Genomic DNA, 24,675 nt, shown 5'->3' on the forward strand with positions numbered 1-24,675 from the left:
AACAATAGATTCCACTAGAGGTATATAGGTGATGCACCCCAGCGACATATCTTAACAGAATTATTACATTATGTTTTTAAATAACATTAACTAAATTTAAAGTGAAATGGTGATTTTTCACAGATGTAAGTAATTGGTAGCAGCAAGGAAAATATACTGCAAAGGAATAAACCTAATAAGGAATGAATTTGCTTTAAGTTTTGTATATTCCCTCGTCTCTACCAAAAAGTAGCAACATAAATTTAATTACTAAAATTTAGTAAAATTCAAAAAACAAATATCATTAAAAAAATACAATATATAATGAAAATAAAATATAAAATAAGTAGGCATAGGGTAGTACATGTTAAAATAATTTGAAACTTTCAAAATAATTGAAATATTTTCAAAGATGCAAAAGGATTGAAATCTACCGCAATTTTCGGCAATGCACGTTCCTCAATGAACATGCAATGTGGAAAGTTTCCAAAAAATTAATTTATACTGAATGTATTATTAATAACAAAAATTCTTATTCCTTGACATTGGTAGAAAAGGGGGCTATCTATTGAGAAGAAGTGAAACTTTTTGATGATCGACTGAAAAAAATTGCAAAAACGGGAGATAATTGTAAAAAACGGGAAATCGGGAGATGGAAGCAAAAAACGGGAGTCTCCCGTTCAAAACAGTAGAATTGGCAAGTATGTTTTCTTACAATGCATTAGAAAGAAAATAGTCATTTTTTTGCTTTTAGAAGAGAAAAGTAAATTGTGTATTTAAAAGTTAATAGTGTTATCTGGGAGAACTAAACTTTTGAGCCCAAGACAGATTATTTTTAAGTTTCATAAAAAAAAGTACAAACTTATTACACTTGTACATTTTTAACAGTATATTGAACATAAACAAAATTCCTTCTTTTAAAATTAGTGTTGAATCAAAACGGAACAGTATTTAAAATCAAGTTTTGTACCGTGTAATATTGAAACAGTGTTAAACTAGTACCATGTTATATGAGGGATGCCTGCATACAGTTGATTCATTAGCGACATATCTTCACAACAGTATTAGTAAATTATGCTTTTAAATAACATGAATACTAAATTTAAAGTGAAATGGGGATTTTTCGCAGGTGTAAGCAAAATTTGTTGCAGGAAGAAAAATTTACTGCAAAGGAAAAACAACAGAAGTGAATTTGCTTAAAGTTTCGTACATTCTTCAGTCTAAGCAAAAAAGTAGCTACAAAAATTTAATTACTTAAATTCGAAAATAAAAATTTATAAAAATCAATATATAATAAAAATACAAAATAAAATGAGTAGGTATAGGGCAGCACATGTTAAAATAACTTCAAAATTCCAAAATAATTGAAATAATTTCAAGATTCAAAAGGATTGAAATCTGCTGCCATTTTCGGCAGAGCACGTGCTTCGTTGAGCATGCAAAGTGGAAAGCTTCCAAAAAAAATTCATTTTTACTAAATGAGTTATTTGAAAAAATTCTTATTCCCAACATTGGTAGTTTAAAAAAGGGCGCCATCTAATGAGAAGAAAGCAAAACTTTGACCGACTGAAAAAACTGCAAAAAAGGGAGAAAATCGTAAAAAAACTGGAGAAAACCGTAAAAAAGGGGAAAACGGGAGATGGAAGCAAAAAACAGGAGTCTCCCGATAAAAACAGTCAAGTTGGCAAGTATGCCAAGGTCATACATCAAAATATGTTTTGGATTCCATACAAAATTTTTCGTATGGTAAGAGAGAATTTACATGTAATCAAATTTATTTTTTCTCCGAAAAATTTCATATGATACACAATAATTTTTCCAATCACTAAAGATGCTGAAAAAAAGTATTTCAAAATGATTTTTTCAAAATAAAAGTTTCAAACATGCAGCAATAATTGTGTAAAACTACTGGTGAACAGTGAAACGTTTGAGCTTGATTTTTATTTCTGTTCCTTTTAAACAAATATTTTATAAATAAATAAAGAATCTAAAACTATTTTTTTAAGCTAGTACTTTTCCATTAGGATAGGCTACGAAAAAATTTTTTTTATCCCAATTTAGATCTTTAAAATTTGGGAAAGTTTTAATAATTTTATCCTTAAAAATTCACTGTATTTTATCGAACTCCTAAACATCCTTAATTCTTTAGACCACTTTCATTTTATGAAATATTCATTAACTAAAGACAATGCTGAAAATTAATGATATTCATCTCTTGAATCAACACTGATGCAAATGAGATAAAACTTTTGTGTCGATTAAGACGGCAAGTATAAAAGAATACAAGTCCTCAACTACACAATTAAACATGAGAAAGGTTAAAAATAATGCTTAACACATAGTTATAAATGTCCAAACGGTAGAATTACATAGTTAAGCAACACGAGTGAGTATTATATAAGCGGATGAAAACGGATTGCCGCTGGTGGGCAAGAGTAATTTGTAAATTGTTTTTGAATATTTTATCATTATTAGTATTTGTAGTTTATATATTTGGGCATTGACTTTTACAACTTCAATTTAAAAAAAAACACAACTTTCCAGCTTCAAGGAAATTCTCAAACATGGTGGCTTTCAACCATATTTTCCAAAATTTTGGAAAATAGTCTAACAATCCCCTGATTCTGCTCAAAAAATTTCCCCGATTTTACAATCTTAGCAAGCAGTAGATTTTAGTTTGAAAAATATGAGGAAAAACAGCAGATTTTTTATATCAGAAAACAAGAAAGCAGTGAGATTAACATTCAAATTGGTTGAAGACTTTTTTTTTAATTACATTTTGTCTAGTTTAACATTAAATTGTGATATTTGAAAACATGCACTCAGAATAATTAGAGAATTTCAATTAAACATTTCTGAATTGAAATAAATGGATTAAGGTTCTAAATGAAAATAAACAAAATAAGAGACTTATCGACAAGATCAGAACTTGTGATTAAATTAAAATATAAAGAGAAGAAACATTTGATTTGAGATAATTTTACAATATTTAATTTTTTATACATCATTTTATGTTGGGTTTGATCTCTAAGCTTTGCTAGTTCGTAGCAGTTAAGTTTTAGAATGGCAAAAAAAAAAAAAAAAAAATCTTATGTCAAAATGAGAAAAAAATATCATGGAGGAAAACTTCAGAGGTTTAGTCATTGAAAATTATATTTTCCCCTGATATTTTGATAAATTTTTAAAATATCCCAATTTTTTCCAGAAACAGAACTCATAGCAAGAGGAAAATATATAGGAGTTTACCAGGAAAAATATAGGAGTTAGATAGCAAAATATAGGAGTTTGGTAGCAAAATATATAGGATTTTAAAAGGAAAAATATAGGAGTTTGATAGAAAAATAGGAATTTCAAAAATGTATGGCATCCAGTATGTTTGGAGCAATAAAAAAATATAAAAACAGATCCAGTATAAATACAATTCCAGAATTCATGAAGTCATAGCAATGAAAAGAGTCAAAGAAGTGAGAGTAAATTAATTTTTGTACCCACGGTTACTTATATTAATCCTGTTCGTTTAAGACAACTTTGATTCAACTAAGCAAAATTGTGTGTGCGTGTTTTTTTTTTTAAACGTGGAATTCACCATACAATTTCAGAGAACTTTATTACATTTTTGGTCAAACATGATATCATAAGAAGTATACCGCCAAATTATCCATTCTCTGATTCTTTAAAGAATTTTTTCCCAAAACAGCATGAAAGAGCAATTATAAAATTCAGATTTTAGTTTACGTACTTCGGAAACTACATCTCTTATTGATTGCTAAAACTAGGTAATAATTAATTTATACATTCTTTTTTCAATGTCATAAATTTACCATAGTCCTCAATATTGGTATGTCATTGCTAACACTAACGATGAAAAGTTGAAAAGTCCATTCAACTCCATGTTTCTCTTGTCTCACTGGTTTTGTTGGACATATCAAGAGAAAATCGTCACAAAAGGTGTGCAACACTCTGCCTCCCCATCGTTTCACTATTTACAGAAAAAGAAACTAATTTTTCTAAACGAAGGCAAAGGAAAAAGGAACACTGCTCTAATGCATCACGTTTTTTGGAGAGAGAGAAAAATGGTGTCAGCCTCATCCTCTTGATTCATTTAATGGACATCAAGGGACATACTTAAAGGAATGCATCACGTTTTTGGGAAATGGTCAGCCTCATAGGCTTGATTCATTTAAGCGGCAAGTTTGATTCAAATATTCTGCAATTTTTTAATGTTAAAACAGGATTTCATTTCACTTTTGAGGAACTGATTCATTAAAGTGACTGATTCAATTACCCGGCGCTCACTGTAGCGGCATTATCCATAACTCACAGTTAATGTGTGTATTTATATGCACACACATGAATAAAGGGTGAATTTTACCTAATCTGCCAAACGAAAGGGGGTGGTTAGAGAGCCTAAGTCGAGCCTAGATCCATCTATTATCCTCTCCAATTTGTAAATGTAACGTAGATAGAAAAAATGAGCCAAAAAAAATTTCCGAGAAGAACGAATTCTGAAATCTTCAGAAAATCTACATAGAAAAAAGTAGAAATTTGGAAAAAGCAGACAAAATCCTATAAAATGACACTTTTCTCACTGAGATAGTAAGAAAAGGAATTAACTGAAAACAAGTTTAAAGTTGAAAGTAAATCTAATTTCCTAGGTAAAACCATCTATTTTGTATATTTCATAAAAATAATCAAACAGAAGTTTAGTACAAATGCCAGCATTAAAGATGTAAGAATGCACAGTGCAGGGGAAAAAGAAGAAAAATTGATCAAAAGTTTTTGCATTTTTGGGTAGAATTTAACATTCGATGAAAAAAATATAGGAGTTAGTGAGAAAATATAGGAAATATAGGAAAATATCTGACAAATTTGAAAATATAGGAAGTATAGGAGGACTATGAGCCCTGCAGAAATATGAATTTCCCCGAGAATTCCCAGGTTGTGTCCCCAGTCGAAATTCCCTTGATTTTTGATTTCCTCCCATTTTCCCTGTTTCTTGAGGCTTAAGAAGAAACAAATAGCCAAAAAGAAAAGTTTGACGAATGGTACTCACTTGGCCGACGACCTTGAGTTTGATATATTCGGATCCACTGTCGCCTTCGGCTTTCTGCTCCTTCAATAGCATTCATAAAAAAGAACAAATAAAAAGAATCATATAGACCATGGTAGCAAAAGCATAAAACCAATCCAGATTTATTTTTAACAGTTAATAACAGTAACCCATATTGCTTTTAACTCTACGGATACATCCATTTGTAGATTATAGAACATTTTCTATGAAACTCAATATTTTAAAACAAACTTACACATAACAGAACCGGAAAAGATATTTCCAATTTTCAGATTCTAGCATTGAAAATGTAGGCATCATGGCAATTTGAGTTTGCTATCTGCCAAACTCCCTTTTACCAAAGCCCTAAGATGCAGTTGTAGCTCGCTTTTCTAAAATATTGGTGCAGTGAAATCTCATTACAACGAAATATCTGTTACCACAGACAAAATGTTCAGTCCTGTTTTAAAACCCATTGAGACAATGTACGAAAAATTCATTTTAGGGCAGTTCTCAAAAGGTGGGAGCAAACACAGACCTCAACTTTGAAGCTTCAACACCAAATAACTTTCATTTTAATGGACTCAAAAATTTTTGAGTTAAATAATACTGTATAGAGACAAGAATTGACATAAATTATGGAAAAAATGCTCTTCAAATATCCTTTAAAAAATATTTTCTTTGCTAAAAGGCAAAGAGTTTTGGACTTTCAAAATGTTAACTGAGCAAATGTACCATCAAAAAAAAATTTTTTGTAATTATTTCCAAACGTTTCAAAAAATAAATAAATAAATTAAGGGTATCAATTTCAAACTGAATATTTTCTTGATAATATTTTCTACAAATAAAAAATTAAAGACAGATTACTACATAAAAAATTAGAAAAAAAGGAAGTTGGAAGTTTCATGTGTGTCCAAAAGTTACAATCTTGACTTCTTGACAATGATATTATTTGAGTATTAAATATATGATTTATATGTTTTAAAGGTATTTTTCGATCCTCAAAATAAATTGTTAATTATTTTAAAGTGTTTTCATGCAGTATCTTTGAAGCCAAATCATTTTTCTTAAACATATATGCGAGATGTCCAAATTGCACGCCAATAATTTTGTCCATTTATTCATTATAATATGATCTTCTGTCTTGTAACCTTAATAAAAACGGCTATTATGTTAATTTCTTTAATCTATTGGTATTTTGACAATTATTACGTTATGCATTGAACATTACATAAATAACAGTTGAAACTCAAGTTATAACCGTAACGAATAGTACACAAAAGCGACAAAAATCTCCAATCAAACCCCGATTGGCGACAACTCACAGTGTAAGATAACCAAAGGGTTACCAGAAAGGAATTCAGGTTTTCGCGACTTTTATCAGCTGCACTGGCAAAATGGATAGGGGGTTTTTTTCCGCATTCTACGAAACCATAACAAAATTTTATTTTAAGACCAGTATATAAGGTTATTCATGTACTTCATACATCCTCTATTTTTCATTGCAGAATTTAAAAAGAAATAAAATTTTCATTGGAAAAGTTTAAAAACAAACTTTCATTATGATGTCGTCCAAAATCTGTTGCCTACTGGACAACTATGTCCAAAATCGGTTACCTACAGACTGATCATTGAATTTGCTATTATTTTTTTATAAATACCTGTTGTCTTTTTATGTTTGTGTATGATGTTCTAAGTGTACATGCTATGCAATAAAAGCAAAATTGATTTCAAATTCCAAAATTTTAAAAATGGCTCAAATGTAACGTTCCCCTCCCCCTCCCAACTTTTGAGAACTACCCTTTATCGAAACTATTTTCTCGAAAATTTGTTACAACGAAATGTTTCCATCAACATCAGTTTGAATATTTTAGTTATTGCTGCTTTCGGAAGTTAAAAAAGGAATTTCGCAAGTCATAACGTGAAGATTTAGTTTGTACTTTTGAAACAGAGCCATTCACAATAAGTAGCTATAGCTATATAAAGTGGAAATCCGCTCATACTAAAACTTAAGCCGACGTGAGACACCAAAAGCCAGTGTTTAGCCATGCAGTCTATTTCTACATGCAAAACCTGAGGCACCCTGCAAATTCGCAAAGGGGTGAGGAAGATTTTAACCTTCCCTGTGGTCAGTAAAGTGACGTTCATAAATCAGAATCTTTTATAATGTCCTCTGGGAATTAATTTCTCATAGAAAAGAAAATAACACTTTCTGTGAACACTACCAATGAATAAAATGTCAGTGTTTAATATTTTCCTGTTTTTTCAGAAACAAAAATGTGTAATTATATTTTAAAGTTAGCCATAAATGCATTTAATTAGGTCAGATTTGTAAAATGAACATTAATATGAAAATTAAGTTTTAAGGAGATTCCATAACATAAATTTTACTGGTCCCTCAGTTTATTATAATGGGATTTCACTGTATTTCATCGTTAAGCTATATGTTACGATTAAGTAAATAACGATCTACAAAATATTCCACTTGATATTCCATTGCCATCTCAAACGTTTGAAAATAATTTTTAGAAAGAAATGAATGATCTAGCTTGATTCAACTCTGCTGCAACTGGTTTTCTAATTCTATAAAGGGCGTGGCAAAAGTCATCGTTTAAGAATGAGAAAAGTTAAAAATAAATGGTAAAAACAAAATTAATGATATACATGCCTTAGAATCCCACAGCAAATAAAATTAGGAGAAGAATACAGAGACAAATGCAATCTGATTTAAAAATGTGTAAAAACTCGGGACTACAGTAAGGTGGGCAAGTGAGCTCCATCCGATGTTCAAATTTTTAAGATAAGACAAAACCTCCCCCGTTCTCAATCCCCAGCCATCTAATAAACTAATTCTTTTGTGGGCAAGAGAACTTGAGCCAGGGTAATGTGCTATCACGGGTCAAGAAAGAAGTTTTAGATTAGCGGATGATAGCCACATTGGCAACTTCACTGAAAATAATGGTCACCAAAACATTAAAATTGTTCACATTTGGTGACAATAAGTTTTGAGCTTTACTTAGTTAATATAACCCATGACCAACATTAAAGAAAAAACCCCTGGATTGCAGGAATGGCTTTCTGCCAGCAGAAACTAGTTTTTGCCGTGCCAGTAGCAGAAGCTGGTTATAACCAGTAAAAACCGGCAGAAACTGGCGAAAAAAGCATCTTTAAGTGATTGCTAAATGATATTAGTTTACGTAAACTAAAAAAAACATTTCATCATTTAAAAAAATAAAATCCTATGCTAATGTCCTTGATTTAGTTCGAAAAGGGAACTTTTCAATTGCAGATGCTAATAATGTTTGGATAAATCTAACAAAGGACGAAAAATCATATGGGTGCTTAGGAAAGAGGATTGACATACAGAATTAAACAGTTATATGCTTCATCTATATTGTTTGTGATTGAAATTATTACGTGCTTCAAGAAGTGCCAGAATTTTACTTGCCAATATTAACATAGATTTTGTACCTAATGTCACAGCTTTGCAAAACAAATTGGCCGTATTCCTCGAAACTTATTTTTCCAGTCTAATTTCTCCCACTACCCCAGTTATTACATGGTGAACCAATTTAAAAAAAAAGAATACAGTACAGAACCTTTTATCCGGGAACCAAAAAACCGGGAAACCAGAAAACTGGCAACCTTTTGCCGATTTTCCCACCATTTTTTTAAAATACGCATTTTCGGCAATTTTTGAAATATCCAAAAGAAAATGAGCTGTTTCTTAATAAATACCATATTACTCATCCATAACTCTGCAAATTGTTTACAAAAATGAACTTCAAAGGGTTGTCTTTAATGCAGGGAAAAATTTCCGGAATATTTTCTTGAACTAAAAAGTACACACGTTAAGTCTAAAATTTTTGTGTTTTATTCCAACTGAAAACTAAAGAAATGAATATTGTCACATTATAATGTAATATTTTATTGAGTGGACTTTAATTAAAATCGTTTAGAGCGGAAGTGACGTCGCAAAAGCGCGTGAAACGCTGCGATTCTGGAATTTTCCGGATAGTTGATGGTGGAATCTAGAAATCGTTAAACGCAAGACTGTAAAAAGACTGCAGGAACTCACAAATTAAATTTCAATTGGTATTAACTTAATGCAAAAGCAATAGTTATCAATAATCGCTGACGACGCCAAACCTTTACAATAAAGTGAAAAAAAAAAAAAAAAAAAAAAAAAAACCGCTTTTATGAAAACAAATTTTCTCATACATTAGCGTAGAAGAATCGCACATTTAAGTTCAAAAACTAGTTTCTTGCTCTTCCCTTCATTCTCTTTCATTTTAAAACATCGAAAATTGGTGTTTTTCTCTCCTTTTCAAAATGAGGGTGAGGGTCTCAGGTCTTATTAAACATTCTCTCACTAGTAGTTTTTAATGTTTCGATATTGATAAGCATTTCTGAACTGTTTTCTTCTTATTTTGGTACATATTACTATTTATTATAGTAATTTAAGTTTTATAAACAATCGGCCCAAAGCTCTTTTTAGCAATCCAGAAAACCGGGAAATTCAGATATCCGGGATAGCTATGGTCCCGAACTTCCCGGATAATTGGTTCTCTACTGTATATGAAAGCTTGCATTGCTTGTTCCTTCATGCATTGCTTGCTAGCTCTTTTGTTGCAGGAATATTCTCAAGTTTCTCATTTGTACATATTAGATTGAGAAACTATTTAGATTATAGAAACCACCTTTTCTAAGAAGCAACTGCAGGGTCCAAACAATGTAACATTTGATTTTAAATTATGGTAATGTTGTAATTAAATTGTTCTTTGGTTAATAATTTTTTTTCCCATGCATTTCCTATTGCATGTCAATAATTTAATTTTTTTCATTTTGCCAGTTTCTGGCACAAATGTGGCAGAAAGTGGTTTTTGCCATGCCGGTTTTAACCGGTTTCTACCAGTGGTTTTAACCGCCTCGGCAGAAACTTGCAAACCCTGCTGGATTGGGAAAGAAAACACCAACTATTTTTAGATTCTAACATCGAAAGTTTAGGCATCTTGATGATTTTTGCGTGCAGGTAAAGGGCCGAAACTTTTTTTTGCATTTTTGTCATCTACTGTGCATTTACTTCACTGTACAACTCCATTATTTGGTTTCTGCTGAAAAAAAGGAGTGAAAAAAACTGATTCACGGGCACCCATATGGGAGGGAAACAAGTGCAGACAAATCTGATATACCCCCCTCTTGGCGACTTTTTCCTGTTGGCGCCAAAAAAAACGTCGCCAAGAAAACTATGTATGACGTCATATGTCATACATCGTTCTTAGCGATGCTTTTTTAGCGCCAACAGGAAAAATTCAAATTATGTCATTAATTATTTAATGAAATTAATTTTTTTCCGTTGTTTCTCCGGGATACGAGCCCTCGGTCTCGTAGTACTTTCGTAATGAGACCTCGGCTGCCTCGGTCTCATTACGAAAGTACTATGAGACCTCGGGCTCGCCAGTTATCCCTCCGACTTTTAATATACATCACAGTCGGATATAAGTCACAGATCTCCTCCGTTCAGTATACAATAAAGTCACAGATTTTATGTGAAATTAACACCATTTTTGTGCTACAAAAATGCCAACCAGACCAAAATACAAACTACCAGAAACACACTAATTCAAAATATGTTCACTTACCTTTTTTACTTTTCTTTTACTTCCTCACGTGAGGCAGTGCACATATGTTCCGCTCTTAGGGAAATTATCCCATTTTTTATTATCATTACTTTACAAAAATATTTAAATATAAAATATATATATAAAAAATCTATTTAGGACTCCGGTACGTCCAAACGTTGGACGACCTGACGAAAAAGAAAAAAGAAGATTCATTCAAAAATTTCAATTGATACATTTGGACAACATCACAAACCGAACTCATAATTGAAATAGAAAATTCAACTAAATTAACATTAAAAAACAACAAGAAAAAGAATACTCTAAAATAAAGTTTGAATTGAAACTTTATTTTAGAGTATTCAACTTAAAATCTCCCTAAGAGCGGAACATATGAGCACCTACCTCCTACCACACAGACACGTGCAAAAAGACAGACTTCGAGAAACTACTTTCCAGCGTTCAAGTTGCAAAACCAGGGTTGCCAAGTTATCGCCTTATTGGCGATTTTCGTATCGAGCGAAAAATTAAAATCTCGCCAAGAGGGGGGCATATCAGAGGAGAGCCACAAGTGCTCCCCTAGAAAATAGAACTTCCTCGCTTTTAGTACTTTTTCTTTGTAAAAACTTTTAAAGAAAATTCCAACTAGTAATGAGTAAGTTTTTTAAAATGTCAAACTTTAATAACTCTAACCTATAAGGAAATCTGTTTCCATAAGGTAAATATTCTGCTAAACCATGATTAAGAAAGATACGTGCTGCCCCCCCCCCCTCGCTGAAAATTTCGCATATGGGTGCCCATGGTCTAATTCCAAGATTTCACTATGGTTAATATTGAATCTAACACACATTTTTTAAAACATCTTGAATAATCATTCTACTGCCGTTTACCTACACATGGCAGATTTGGTTTTGCTATATGTCAAAATCCCTTTGGGTTCAAAATCAAGACTTCAATCTAATCACATCAAGAAATTGAAACTACCATCATATCAAACATTACATTCACATCAGAGAGGATGGATTATATTCATGATGGGAGAAAATTGAGCAAGCTTTTCGAGTTTTCGATAAGCTTTTCAAAACAAAGTTACCTATTGGATGACTTAAAGTTATTAAAATTTAAAACAAAGAAAAAGCCATTAAACACAACCAAAAGCTCCATTACAATGTGAAACAATCCACCAAATAAATGCTCAATTGAAATGCAAAATTTAAGTGTGAGAAGCAAAAATGACAGCACCTAAAATAAACTAAGAAAATTTAAACTTATTTGGCACATTTCTTATAAGTCTATTTTCATAACAGGGTAATACAAAAGTTTCGATGTTTTTTTCCTTAACATTTATGAAGGAGTTCAAATATGCTTTTTTAGTTTCATGTGGTGTCCAAGTTTTAACAAAATTTTGTTTATTTAGCATTCAAGAAAATGGGAAATTATATGCATTAACTTAAATAATGGGATGCATTTCTGAAATACAAGACCAGTTTCTCCCTTAAGTCGTAAATAACAGCTATAGAAAAGCAGAAAGTAACATTTTCTGTTCAGTTTTAGAACACATGAAAGAAAAACAATTTTGGGAAAATAAATGGCTTTAATAATCTCTTTACAGAAAAAAAAAAAGACCCACAATACATGCCCATGAAACATTTAAATACCTGCTGATGTTGCATATACAAGGTGTGGCGAAATTCATTTCAATCAATTGTAATCGTGAACAGAAATACACAAACTATTACGCACAAGAATTTTTAATTCAAGAAAATTAGAAAATGAAATTAAGAGAAAATTAAGAAAAGTATGTCTATAATCTGCATAGCATAGGCCTAAATTTTAAATTTATTTAAAGATGTTGAAAAATTACCGTCCCAGACTAGGTATACTGCGAACCTAACTTTGGCAAGAATATAAACATCAAAGTGCGCTACGATAACCATGAAATGACAGATACGCTACTTGTCAACCATAAAAATAGATTACGTTTCAAATGGATACACAATAATAGATTAAATAACGGAAGTAAGAATTATAAGTACTCAAACCATATGCAGAACACTTGTACGCACACTAAGAGTTTATCTTCCGTCATACAAATTTGTACCATCTTTGCATGCAAATAAAAACAATAAGACATTTAATTTAGCAATGTACAACAACTCAAACAGACACAACAAAATATACCAACAACAAAATGATTCCCGCGGACAAAATTAAATATATGACGCAGCACAAAATTCTTTACAAAGGAATACAACAACCTACTGTATTGTGAGTCTTAGAACAGGTGTAATTTATGCTATTTATTTACAAACTTTTACGCTACGAAGGTTTCAAACCCAAACACGAATTCAATATAGCCATTACCAACAATTAATACCACATTTGAGAATAATTATTAAATAATAATAACACCTAACGGTGTTCTGAAAGTTAGGCTTAGCAGCGAAACATCAAAACAAAATGAACAAGGGTTAAAGTTCCACGATACCTGATGTTGGTCCGCCATGGCTTGGGTATTTTACAAAATTGGGAAATAATTTATGCAGCTAGGCAATGAATGGAAGCTTTTTAATTTGTCTTCCAACTGCAGATGAGTTTTTAAAAGTTAGGATTCGATACTAAAGTTCCAAGCGGGGAACTTGGGTAATAATACACACATGTGAAAGAGGGCGCTCAATTCAGAAAGAAAATTTTTCGTAACCGGTGAATAATGTGTTGCCATACGTCGGAAACGAAATAATAATTGATGCTTTGAAGGAGGCAAAAGCATGGAGCAAAAAGTCCTCTTAGAGTCCCCGGGTAAAAAAAATGTACAGTCGAACCTCTATATATCGAACTTCCACATATCGAAATTCTCTATATATCGAAACCCCAGCAAATTTCTATGTTCATTGCATTGAAAAATTGTTTCTATATATCGAAAAAATCTCTATATATCGAATTTTTTTTCGAGACGTTAGTAGATTTTTTTTTTACATTTTAGACTGTTTGTCTCATGAAAAATGAAGGTTAGGGGAGAAAATTATGTTCACTAAAGGTTGCTACGAAACTCATAAGGAATCTCGGGTTGAGGGGTGTGCAGATAGGTCGTTAATCCGTTCTGGAGTTCTTAAATTCCCACAAGTGTATTTGAAATCTTAGTTGTAACCAGTAACACTGTAAAATCGGTTTCGAGTTATCCCTTTTGTCTGTTGATTATCATTCCTAGTCTTTTTATAGATTTAGTAAAAATCATTCAAGTTTAGTAAATTGATTTTTTACTTTTCTCTTGATTACATTGTCAAAACAAAAATCCCCTAATGTTGCGGATATAGTTGAATTACCGAAGAATGAAGATGTATGAAGTCGCAAAAATATAATTTCTATAATATTTTAATTATTAATTTTCATTTAATCCGATGTTCGTATAAATTAGAATTTTAGTTTCATACACGAAAATTAGCTTTAATTTTAATGTTTTAGGAGATTTTTATGATAAAATAAGATCGTTTCTATATATCAAAATTTCTATGTATCGAATTTTTTTTCGGCAATTTGCTACTTCGATATATGGAGGTCCGACTGTATTCGATACTTTATTTTACCCTAGCAGGAATTAGAATGAAGGAAGCAAGTCCATTCATTGGCTTAGCAAAAGCTGACCGAAGGTTCCCAAGTTACGTGACTCAACAACGACGAATGACTGCACGTTTTGTGTAAAACAAGCGAAAGAAACCTGATTTCTTCCAATGCTTTGCTTTAAAATCTCTCACATGACTTGTGGTCTTGGCTACATGAATGAGAGTCTCCGCTCCCTCCATTTTATCTCCTCTCAATGGTTTTACCAAACCAATGCCCCCGAAAAAAGAAATGCCTATCGCTTTCAACATAGTACAGAAACCAACTCAAAAATGTCTGCCATTTATTGGATATATTAAAAACTTTGGGGATATTTCGATAATTTGGACTCTGGTGCGGTCGTCTTATTTTTGGCGTAAATAATTTTATTTTGGTAACCCTGCTGTTATATAGTAACCCTATGTGAATAGATGTTTCCTCTCTCTTTGTTTAGATTTGCAATGAAAAATGTCTCTTGTGCAGGTGCTGGAGCCAAAAATTGACGCCAATGAAGAAAGATCGCCAGATTCCCAATTACCGAAATCTTCCCAAAACTTTTATAGAACAGTGGTGCCTAAACATTTTCGACCTGAGGGCCACACCTCATTTTTTAACGATTGTGTTTATTTTATTGAATGCTGGCTTTTCGATTTGAAACCTCAAATGAAACAACGGACCACAAGGATCAGTTTCGCGGGCAGTAGGTTGGGCACCACTGTTGTAAGGGAAAAGCTAAATCTGCATCGCTCATTCAGGGGTGCCCACCTTCCTAAGATGAAGCCCCCCCCCCCCTCCTATTTTTCACGAATTCCCCTCAAAAACAAGAGCTCACCCCAAAAATGAGAAAAATACCCCTTAAAGCACCCCCCCCCCCCCCAAAAAAAAAAAACTGCAATGGCGCAGTCTGCGTCATGACCCTTCTTCCTAAGTGGACACTTCTGGCCCAGTGTGTATAGAATCATTGCCCCCTAATCAGGGCCGGATTAACATTTCTTTCCGCCCTAAGCCAAACTTAAGAGTTTTAGAGATTAAGCCCCACATCACAGATCCGAACTCTAAATCGTATCCCCCCCCCCCACCCCCAGCCATTACCAGAGGCATAGTTGCGTTGCGACCAGTGACAGTTGAAGGTTTCGTGCCCCCCTTCCCCGTTTGACAAAATGAGGGATGGCTTTCTTTCTTTGTTTTCTTTCGATGATGTTCAAAAAAGGAAGGGTTTGGGGGGTTCTCCCCCGAAATTTTTTTTAAATTGAAGCGTTAGAAATACATTTTTAGGACATCTAAAGCTTTTTCACGGAAAGTGATGGCATTTGGAACTCGCCCCAGAAAGTTTTCGTAACTGAAGTCCTGCATACGTAATTGTATGTTGTCTTTGATAATGTTAGAGAAAGGGATGAATGCAGGAACTCTCCCCCCCCCCCTCCTCGGAAGAAATTAGTTTCTTAAACGAAATTCTCGACGATGCTGCTGCTAATGATGCTGGGGAACGGTGGGAGTCGGGAGAGCTGTCCTGAATTTTTTTTGAAACTAATGTCCTAAAGCGCAACTTTTATCTCTTTAATAACTTTATTCGTATTTATCCAATGGATTGTGACTTAAATTGGAATAAAAAAGGGATTTTTTTCGAACGGGTCTATAAACATTCCCAGTACCAAAAATAAACAAACGGTGAAAGTTTCAGCCAAATCTGCCGGCTAGTTTTTGAGTTCATGGATGACATACAGACAAACATTCATTTTTATATATATAGATGTTAAACTTTAATAACTCTAATCTGTATTGAAATCGTTTTTTATGGGGAAAATATCCTGCTAAACCATTGAGGAAATATCTGAGCCCCCCCCCCCCCCGTTAAAATTTTGCGTATGGGCGCCCTTGGCTCCTATAAACGAAATTGTTTGCTCTCTTCGATGGTATTTTGGAGAGAATTAGTGTTTGGGACCCTTCCCAAAAAATTTTCAATATTTCCATCCTAAATACGCAGTTGAAGATCATCTTTGATGCGACGTTGTGGGAAGGGATGCGGTTCGGTGAGTCTCACTCGGAAACTTTTCGAAATTGATGTTTCATAAAATTAAAAAAATAATAATAATAATTTGAATTTTGTCATCTTGAATTCAAATTATGTTTTTCGCAATCACGAGTGTGTGTGTTTGTGTGTAGGGGGTATGGGTATGCGTGTGTAAAAATGTGTGTTTGTCTGTGTGCAGGCATGAGTGTGTAGAAATGTGTGTTTGTCTGTGTGCAGGAATGAGTGTGTGGGCAGTTGTGTGTATGAGTGTTTGTGTGCGTGGGGGCGGGATAAGTGTATGTGTGTAGGCATATGTGTGAGTAGTTGTGTGTGTGTGTGTATGTGTTTGTATGTGTATATGTTGGTGTCTGTATGTATACGTGTATGTGTTTGTGTATGTGTGTAGGTGTATGTGTTTGTGTATGTGTTTATGTGTGTGTAGTTGCGTACGTATGCGCGTGGGTGTAGGAAATGGACGCAACCTGGAGACGGCTTTCGCTAGAGGAGCAGCATCGTGAGGAGCCGGTCGACGGTGGTGCTGCAGAGGGTGCTGGCGGGAAAATAAAATGATAGCACATCAAAACAGTCAAATGAAAGCAATAAGCAATTGTGATTGCTCAAAAAAAAAGTTTAGATAATCTTTGAAGATGATAGTGGAAGCGGGTTCACATAGAATCTCCTCTGAAGTTTTTCTAATAAAATTATAAAAATGTACTTTTAGGCTATCTTTGGTGACGTAAAAAGATGGGGATAGACTTAGAAAACTCCTCCCTCCCCTATTTTACTCGGACCATAATTTTTTTTTTTTTTTTTTAATATGTTGTAAAACATCTTGACCCATTTTTTCTTTTTCTAAAACATTTAACTGTTTTAGTTTTTCCGTAATGGAATTTTCAAAATTTTGTCTGTTTGAAAAACAAAATCTTTTAGCCTCTGAAAAAAAAAAAAAAAACATTTGATGCTTTGGCCTGAGGTAATATTTAGCAGTGACATATATTTTTTTCATTTTTATTTAAATTTAAATATCCGGCTCTTGAATTTCTTGATGCACTTTTGCTTTCCATTCATTATTTTTATCTTAGAACACTTTAGAACTGCTGGTGTCTCTACCTTACAATGTTCTGGATCATTCTTTCTCTCTATATTTTAATTTTTCTTCTATTTAGAACATATTTCGGGGCATCCCATGTATTTTTATCCACGTTGTTGTGATCTTCGTTGAAATCGATGAAAAATTTTTCTATTAAAGTTATAAAAATGAAATTTTAGGCTACCTTTGGTGACGTAAAAAGATGGGGATAGACTTAGAAAACTCCTCCCTCCCCCAATTTTGCTCGGTCCATAATCTTTTTTTTTATTTTTAAAAATATGTTGTAAAACATCCTGACCCATTTTTTCTTTTTCTAAAACATTTAACTGTTTTAGTTTTTTCAGAATGGAATTTTTAAATTTACCTTTCAAATTTTTGTCTGTTTGAAAAACAAACGTTTTTTGCCCCGGAAAAAAAACTTTGGATGCTTTGGCTTGAGGCGATATTCAGCAGTGATATCTTACATAGTTTTTTCCTTTTTATTTGAATTTAAATATCCGGGCTCTTGAATTTCTTAACTCACTTTCGTTTTTCATTCATTTTTACGTCCTTTTACAAAAAAGGAAGTATTGCATTCGCGAAAAAAAATTTCACTCAAAAATTGACCTTAACTTCCATTTTTCTCTCCCCCGAATGAATGTTGAGTTTTTTTTTCGACTCGACCACACGTGGATAAGCGCCTAAGAACATATAGACAGGCGAAATAACCATTTTCACGATTCCCGAGTTAATTACAACGAGTTTTCTCGTGATGTCTGTCTGTTCGTATGTGCGGATGTGCGTATGTATGTCGCATAACTCAAGAACGGTATGTCCTACAAAGTTGAAATTCGGTACGTAGACTCCTAGTGAGGTCCAATTGTGCACCTCCCGTTTTGGTTGCATTCGGGTGTTTCTAAAGGGGTCTTTTGCACCTTTTTGGGGGGAAAATCATTGTTAATTTCGATGGATACTCAAGTGGTGTTATCATTTCGCCAGTCTTTTGGTCGCCATGTTTTGCCGCCAACTTGGCGACAAATTTGGCGATTTTTTTTTTAAAATCTGGTTTTAATCTGGCCCCTGGTGGTGATATTTAGAGAGTAAACTATTGAGTCACATTAATTTTAATGTAATACAAAAAAGCGTGGGGTGCTGTCTATTTACATTTTTGCTTGGACAACGAATGGAAGAAATTCAAGACAACTGATAAGAAGCCCCCCCCCCACGCTTTTTTGTATTACATTAAATATAAGTGATTGATCAACTACTATCATCCAAAGATTATTTTTCACTTTTTAGTCCGTTTTGCTACGAAAGCGTGTTTTTTTAGTTTTTTAAACTATTATTTTATTATTTATTAACAGACAAGACAGCGCAAGAAACATTTACAGCATAAAGAAAGGAAATCACACCCAGGGCGTCGCTGGGAATAGAGCCCACAACTTCCGGTACCGTACACTGGCAAGCCCAAGCACTCGGACAAGGAAGCCCGTGCTTCCATTTTTTACGCATCAGAAGCTTATCAGCTTAATACACATTGAGGATCGCGAACTAACTACCTAAACCTCCGAATAAGCACTGGAATATTCACAACACAAAGAGAAGGAAATGACACCCAAGCCACCGGTAGGAATCGAACCCACAAGCTCCGGCATACGAAGCGAACCACAGCATTTGAATCCTTGGTCGGTAAAACAACACTTTTTTTTTGAGACTGTCCAAGAGCAGATCCAATTTTCGGCATCTTCATAAGAATGGAAGTGCTTCTCAGCCAGGCCATGTGTCTTCGGCCAGAACAAGTGGTAGTCAGAAGGAGCAATGTCCGGTGAATATTGCGGATGGGATAGGGCTTCAACCGTAAGGGTTTCTAAGTAGGTTTTTACCGATATTGCAACATGACGCCAATCGTTGTCATGCTGTTAAATGACCTGGTCGTGTTTCTGCTCGTATAGCGGGCGTTTTTCTTTTCATTCACAGCTTAATCGCTCCGATTTTAATCTGTAGAGATCTCCTGTGATAGTTTGAACAGCTCATTATAAACTACACCCACCAAATGCAGAGCAGAAGCTTGGAACCATGGATAGTGGGCTTTGCTGAGAATGACGATGCATACTTGGGTAAGGGAAAGAAAAATACTCTAAATCATATTATATCGTATGGATTTTACTTGGAGCCCAATTCAAGTCAGATTAAAGATTCACAATAAAATTATTGGAACCTGACTTTAATTTTGAAAGCCTAGGCCTATTCATATCACTCTGTAATTATGTGCTATTTTAGGAACAAATTTATACCGATCTTCTAAGGCAAAGGTTCCCAAAGTTCAGACCTCCGTAAAAATTTCGAACTTCTCGAACACACTCCTCCCCCCCCCCCTTTTCACCCTCGGCCGTGCGCAAAAAAAAAAAAAAAAAAAAGGACACAGTTAAATCATTTTTTTTCCTAATATATTTTTACGCTTTTTTCCCCCTTTGAATTAGTTTATTCATTGTTCTGTATATATTACAGAGCTCTCGTCTGTTTTTCATTGTTCAAGCTGTCTTATTGTTTAAATGTATTTCTTTATTATTGTTTGGCAACACTAAGTACTTTTTGAAGTTTTACAATGGCGATCATCTAAAGGGTGTCGAGAGGTATAGAACTTTAAGTCGGGAACACTGATCTATAGGCCATTTTGATAGTTGTCACTTATTTTGTGTTTAGTTTGGTTTGCCATTTCATCTTGAATAGACAACAGGACGGTGCAACACGCCACACAGCGCGTGTCACAATTGATTTATTGAAAGAAACTGTCGGTGAACGAATAATTTCGCTTAATGGACCCGTGAATTTGCCTGCGAGATCATGCGATTTAACTACGCTGGACAATTTTTTGTGGGGCTGTTGTGAAGTCTCAGGTCTACACCGATAGCTTTCTGAGAGTGAAGAAAATTTTCAAATAGGTGAATTGGTTCTGGAACTTAGAAGGGACACATAAACATACAAAGTCTGCTCTATCTCTTTAGTATGGGTACAGGGGCTCATTTAATTTGTAACAATCTTGCTTTATTTCATTAATTTTCAATCTAAGTTACCTAGTTCTTGAGATTTTACCTGTCTGCAGGTTGGGCTTCCAATGCACCATTTATCATTGCCTTATGGGATTGGCGAGAAATATAAGATATAGCACCGTCTTTGCATTTTTTCGGTGCTAGATCGACAAATGTCGCCAAGTTTTCGTATCTAATGTATAATTGTTGTATTTCAAATCAAAAAGATAAAAAAATTAAAAAAAAAATTAATTTAAATTTTGACATCTTGAATTCAAATTATGTTTTTCGCAATCACGAGTGTGTGTATGTAGGCGTGTGTGTTTGTGTGTGGGGGTATGTGTGTTGTGTGTAGGGGTATGTGTATGTGTGCAGGCATGAATATGTGAGCACACAGACACAAACACATATGCCTACACACACATACACCATTCCTCCCCCCCACACAAAAACACTCATACACACAACTACCCACACACTCATACCTGACACAGACATAAACACACATGCCTACACACAAACACATATACCCCCCACACACACATAAACACACACTCCTACATACACACACACAATCGTGATTGCGAAAAACATAATTTGAATTCAAGAGGTCAAAATTCAAATTAATTTTATATATATATATATATATATATATATATATATATATATATATATATATATATATATATATATATATATATATATATATATATATATATATATTTTTTTTTTTTTTTTTTTTTTTTTTTTTTTGTAGAGTAATTCGGGCTTATCCGATATTTCCGATCAGTTCTCACTGTCTCATGATCTGTGATGTATTCATTCTGAACGGATATATTACGTTTGGTTTACATAAAAATTTTCATTAGTTTGAATACGTACAATAAATACAATTTTAAGGGAAGACTTTTTCAAAATAAAGAGTTTTTTCTAAAGGGTAAATAGTACCGCTCATGGTCATATGAGGTAGTGAGAAGCAAAGGGATGCACAAGAGGTAAAATTAAAAATTTGGAGATAATCAGTTCAAATGGTAGGTGGATCCCTCCTCTGTCTTGGGGCAAGAGATAGTACTAGTAACCCTGGTAGGTGCCGCTGCACAGCATGATTTAGAAAGAAATTCAATGAAAGCCAACCTAGGATTCAGTGGCGCACACAAGGGGGGGGGGGGGGGGGGGGGTCCGGACCCCTCCCATAGTTCTTGCATTTTTCTTATTTCAACTGATTATGATTCTATGTACTTTATACACAAAATATTTCCAAACAAAGAAAACAAGAATTTCAGTTCTAATAATAGGGAAAAAAATTCTCTTGTTAAAAGATTTTTTTAGAAAATGTGTACATTTCTTGCAACGAATTGCACAAGCTAGAGATCTTTCTTGACTTTGAGAAGGCTAAAAACATGCTTAAATAGTACTACGTATAATGAACGTTTAATGTGTTTTTGTACTGCTGAATTAAAGCAATGTCACCATCACACACTGAGGAAGTTATAAATAAAATCGAAAAATGAACTAGAAAACTAAATTTTATTCTACGATGTTTTGTAAACCTATAGAGGCAGACTATGGGTGACTGTAAATGAAAACAGAGTAATAATAATGTTTTTAGTTTTGTAATGACAGGTTAAAATGAGATTTTTCTTGTTCTTCAGACATGATGCTTCTTATACTTGAATTTGGGCATCTGTTTTCATTTATGAACAATGATAAAAGTAAATACATTGCATAAATTCGTTTGCTTTCTGCTAATTTAAGTATCTGTTATTAATATTTTTTTATTAATTAGTGCTAATTATTTTTTCAATAATTTATTTTTTACTGTTTTTTTTCTCAAGAATCAATAAAATAAAGTCAATATGTTTGACGGCATATTGGGGTATGATATGAAAATGGGACTTTTAACTATGGACCCTCCCCTTGCAAAATTCCTGTGTGCGCCACTGCTAGGATGTAATCTTTATACGAGTTTTACTCAAAACTTGAAAATGTCTACTTACACCCCTTTGCTTCTCACTCCCTCAAATGTATTACGTTTTGTTCTAAAATAAGATTTTTATTCACTTTTACATAAACGAAATACTCTTAAACGCGGATTTTCAAAGAAGCCACACAGTTTTCAGTGTTTTTTTTTATTCCGTAGAGCAATTTAAGTTTGTGCAAATATTTTTGAGAAAGTTAGATCCTTAAAATATCACCTATATATTATGGGTGTTAGCTGTATTCTTGGTTTAAATCAATCTGCCCACTAGTTTGCTCGAAATGAAAAGTTAAATAAGGATTTCTGAAAAAACAAAAAAATCTTGGTATTTCAGCGGGGAGGGGGGGGGGGGGGGTGCTGGAAGGATTTTTTTTTTTTTTTTTTGAAAAAACACACTAGAAACTTTTTAGGTTTGGAAAACTATAGCCAAACTTTTTTGGATGCGGCCGGCATGAATTTTTTTTCCACATTAAAAGTTCAGGGCCAGTCCGCCCCTGCTTGCCGCATCTGTCTTTTGGTCAAATTTCATCCCTTCCGGACCGCTCCGTCTTGTTTGGTGTGGCATTTTCAATGTCTATCATTGCAAATAGCAGCTATATCAATGCTAGCCTAGAATTCAGTGGCGGATTTACAAGTTTGGGGGCCATTTTGTCCACAAAAAACATGCGAAACTTTACCATGTTTACATCCCCTTTGAGGCTCCTATGGTCTTGGAGGGCCCCCAGGGCCGCAGACAGCCAGGCCCCTTGTCAGTTGCATCACAAGGCTCCTTCCACCCCCCAAAAAAGAAAAGAATAAAAAAGTGGGTAAAAGAAGAAAAAAGGGGGGGGGGAGAAGAAAAAATTGGAAAAAAAAAAAACGCCATCAAAACTGCTTACTAGAAAAAAAAATTAGCACAATTTTAAGTGCCGTAAGAGTAAATATCAAAAGAGTCAATTTCAATTAATCTTTACGTTTTCTCTTATTAGAAGTCCCCCCTTTTATTCTTTCCTTTCCTTTATTTTTTTTTGGGGGGGGGGTTAGTATCGCCACCCCTCCCCCCAAGGCCCGGGCCCCTAGCCTCCGACTAGGCTGACATGGCCTCTCGTCGGGCCTGAGGGCCCCTCACAATCTGCAATAAGTTGAATCCGTCACTTCGCCTGCGGTCAAAGAACCAGATTAACAATTAATCCAAAAAACACATAAATCAATAAAGAAACCACATTTTTTTTTTTTACAAATCTTTTAATTACCAAAATGCATAAAAAATAACATGTAGCACAATATGATGTACAACCTGCAGTGGAGAACGAAGGCGTTCTATTCACATCCAAGTAAAAAAAGTAAATGACAGTTTTTTTTTAATATATAAGGGCGAAATGAACGACTAATTATGAAATGAGATTCAGGGGGTCTCTCTCTCGTTTTTGTAACTACTAGTGGAACCTCATGAAATCCGAAATTCCGGATAATACAACAGCTTGTGAAGCGTTAGGCCTAAAATTAGACTTGAACATAGGAAAGATCAATAACTAACCTTAAGTAATTAAAGCGATTCTAGTGTCAGAACTTCATTTTTTCCGAGGCGATCCCTCCGAAACATTTCCCAATAATTGTAGGCTGTCTTTGATGACGTCAGGGGCTCAGGGCTCTTCTCGGAAAATTTCCGAAACTGAAGTTTTAAATACGCAATTTTAAGCTATCTTCGGAGATGTTGAGGGAATGGGGAAGATTCGAGGAAGCTCTCCGGAATTTCTTCGACACTGAAGTGCAAACTTTAGGTCAAGCTTAAAAATTTAATAATAATGGTTCAATAATAATGGAAAAGATGAGGGGAGGGGTCTCCCTCTCGAAATGTTTTTCGAAACCGAAGTCAATTTTAAGCTATCTTTGGAAAAAAGGAAGGACGATACTGACCCGCCAACACAATCCGGTTGCCTCGATTAAGTGACGTCATATTTCAAGGGCCTTGTGTTGCGACGGTAACGCTCAGCCCCAGTTTGTTCGGATTTCTGAGGCTCCACACTATTGTTTCATGTTCGAAATCAAAACAACTTCAGGACAAACGATTTCAGGACATGCCGCTTTGTTACAAAGCTGTTGGCGCTATTTTTGCAACAAATGGTGACGCCAAGGCTGCCACGATGACGACGATTGGCACGAAATGGTAAAAATGATCACATGATCGCGAATGGCACTAGATGATTTTCAAATCGTTCTTAGTGTTATTAAGGTCGATGATTAGTGTTGAAATCTAGCTGCAACTACGCATGCGCAATGTCGCTAATCCAAAATCGGATCGATCTTTTTTTTTTTTCGTACCCGTACATTGAACTCGTCAATATGTTTCTTATCTTATTCT

General features: G+C 34.1%; 1 protein-coding gene across 2 annotated transcripts in view; it reads right to left on the bottom strand.

Annotated features, from left to right (window-relative positions):
- LOC129233125 (small ubiquitin-related modifier-like) overlaps window positions 1-13,348 on the bottom strand; it is a 32,653-nt gene extending 19,305 nt beyond the window's left edge. The window contains exons 1-2 of one of the 2 annotated variants that reach the window (XM_054867187.1): window positions 13,139-13,348; window positions 5,033-5,086 (exon numbers count right to left, since the gene is read on the bottom strand). In XM_054867187.1, coding sequence (XP_054723162.1) covers window positions 5,033-5,086; window positions 13,139-13,156 — 72 coding nt within the window. In that variant the 5' untranslated portion in view covers window positions 13,157-13,348. Of the gene's footprint in view, window positions 1-5,032; window positions 5,093-13,138 lie in introns of both variants that reach the window. The other variant, XM_054867185.1, reaches the window with a different exon arrangement.
- Window positions 13,349-24,675: the final 11,327 nt, after the last annotated feature.

The sequence above is a fragment of the Uloborus diversus genome, unplaced genomic scaffold (genome assembly GCF_026930045.1).
Source record: "Uloborus diversus isolate 005 unplaced genomic scaffold, Udiv.v.3.1 scaffold_18, whole genome shotgun sequence".
NCBI classification, from domain to species: domain Eukaryota; kingdom Metazoa; phylum Arthropoda; class Arachnida; order Araneae; family Uloboridae; genus Uloborus; species Uloborus diversus.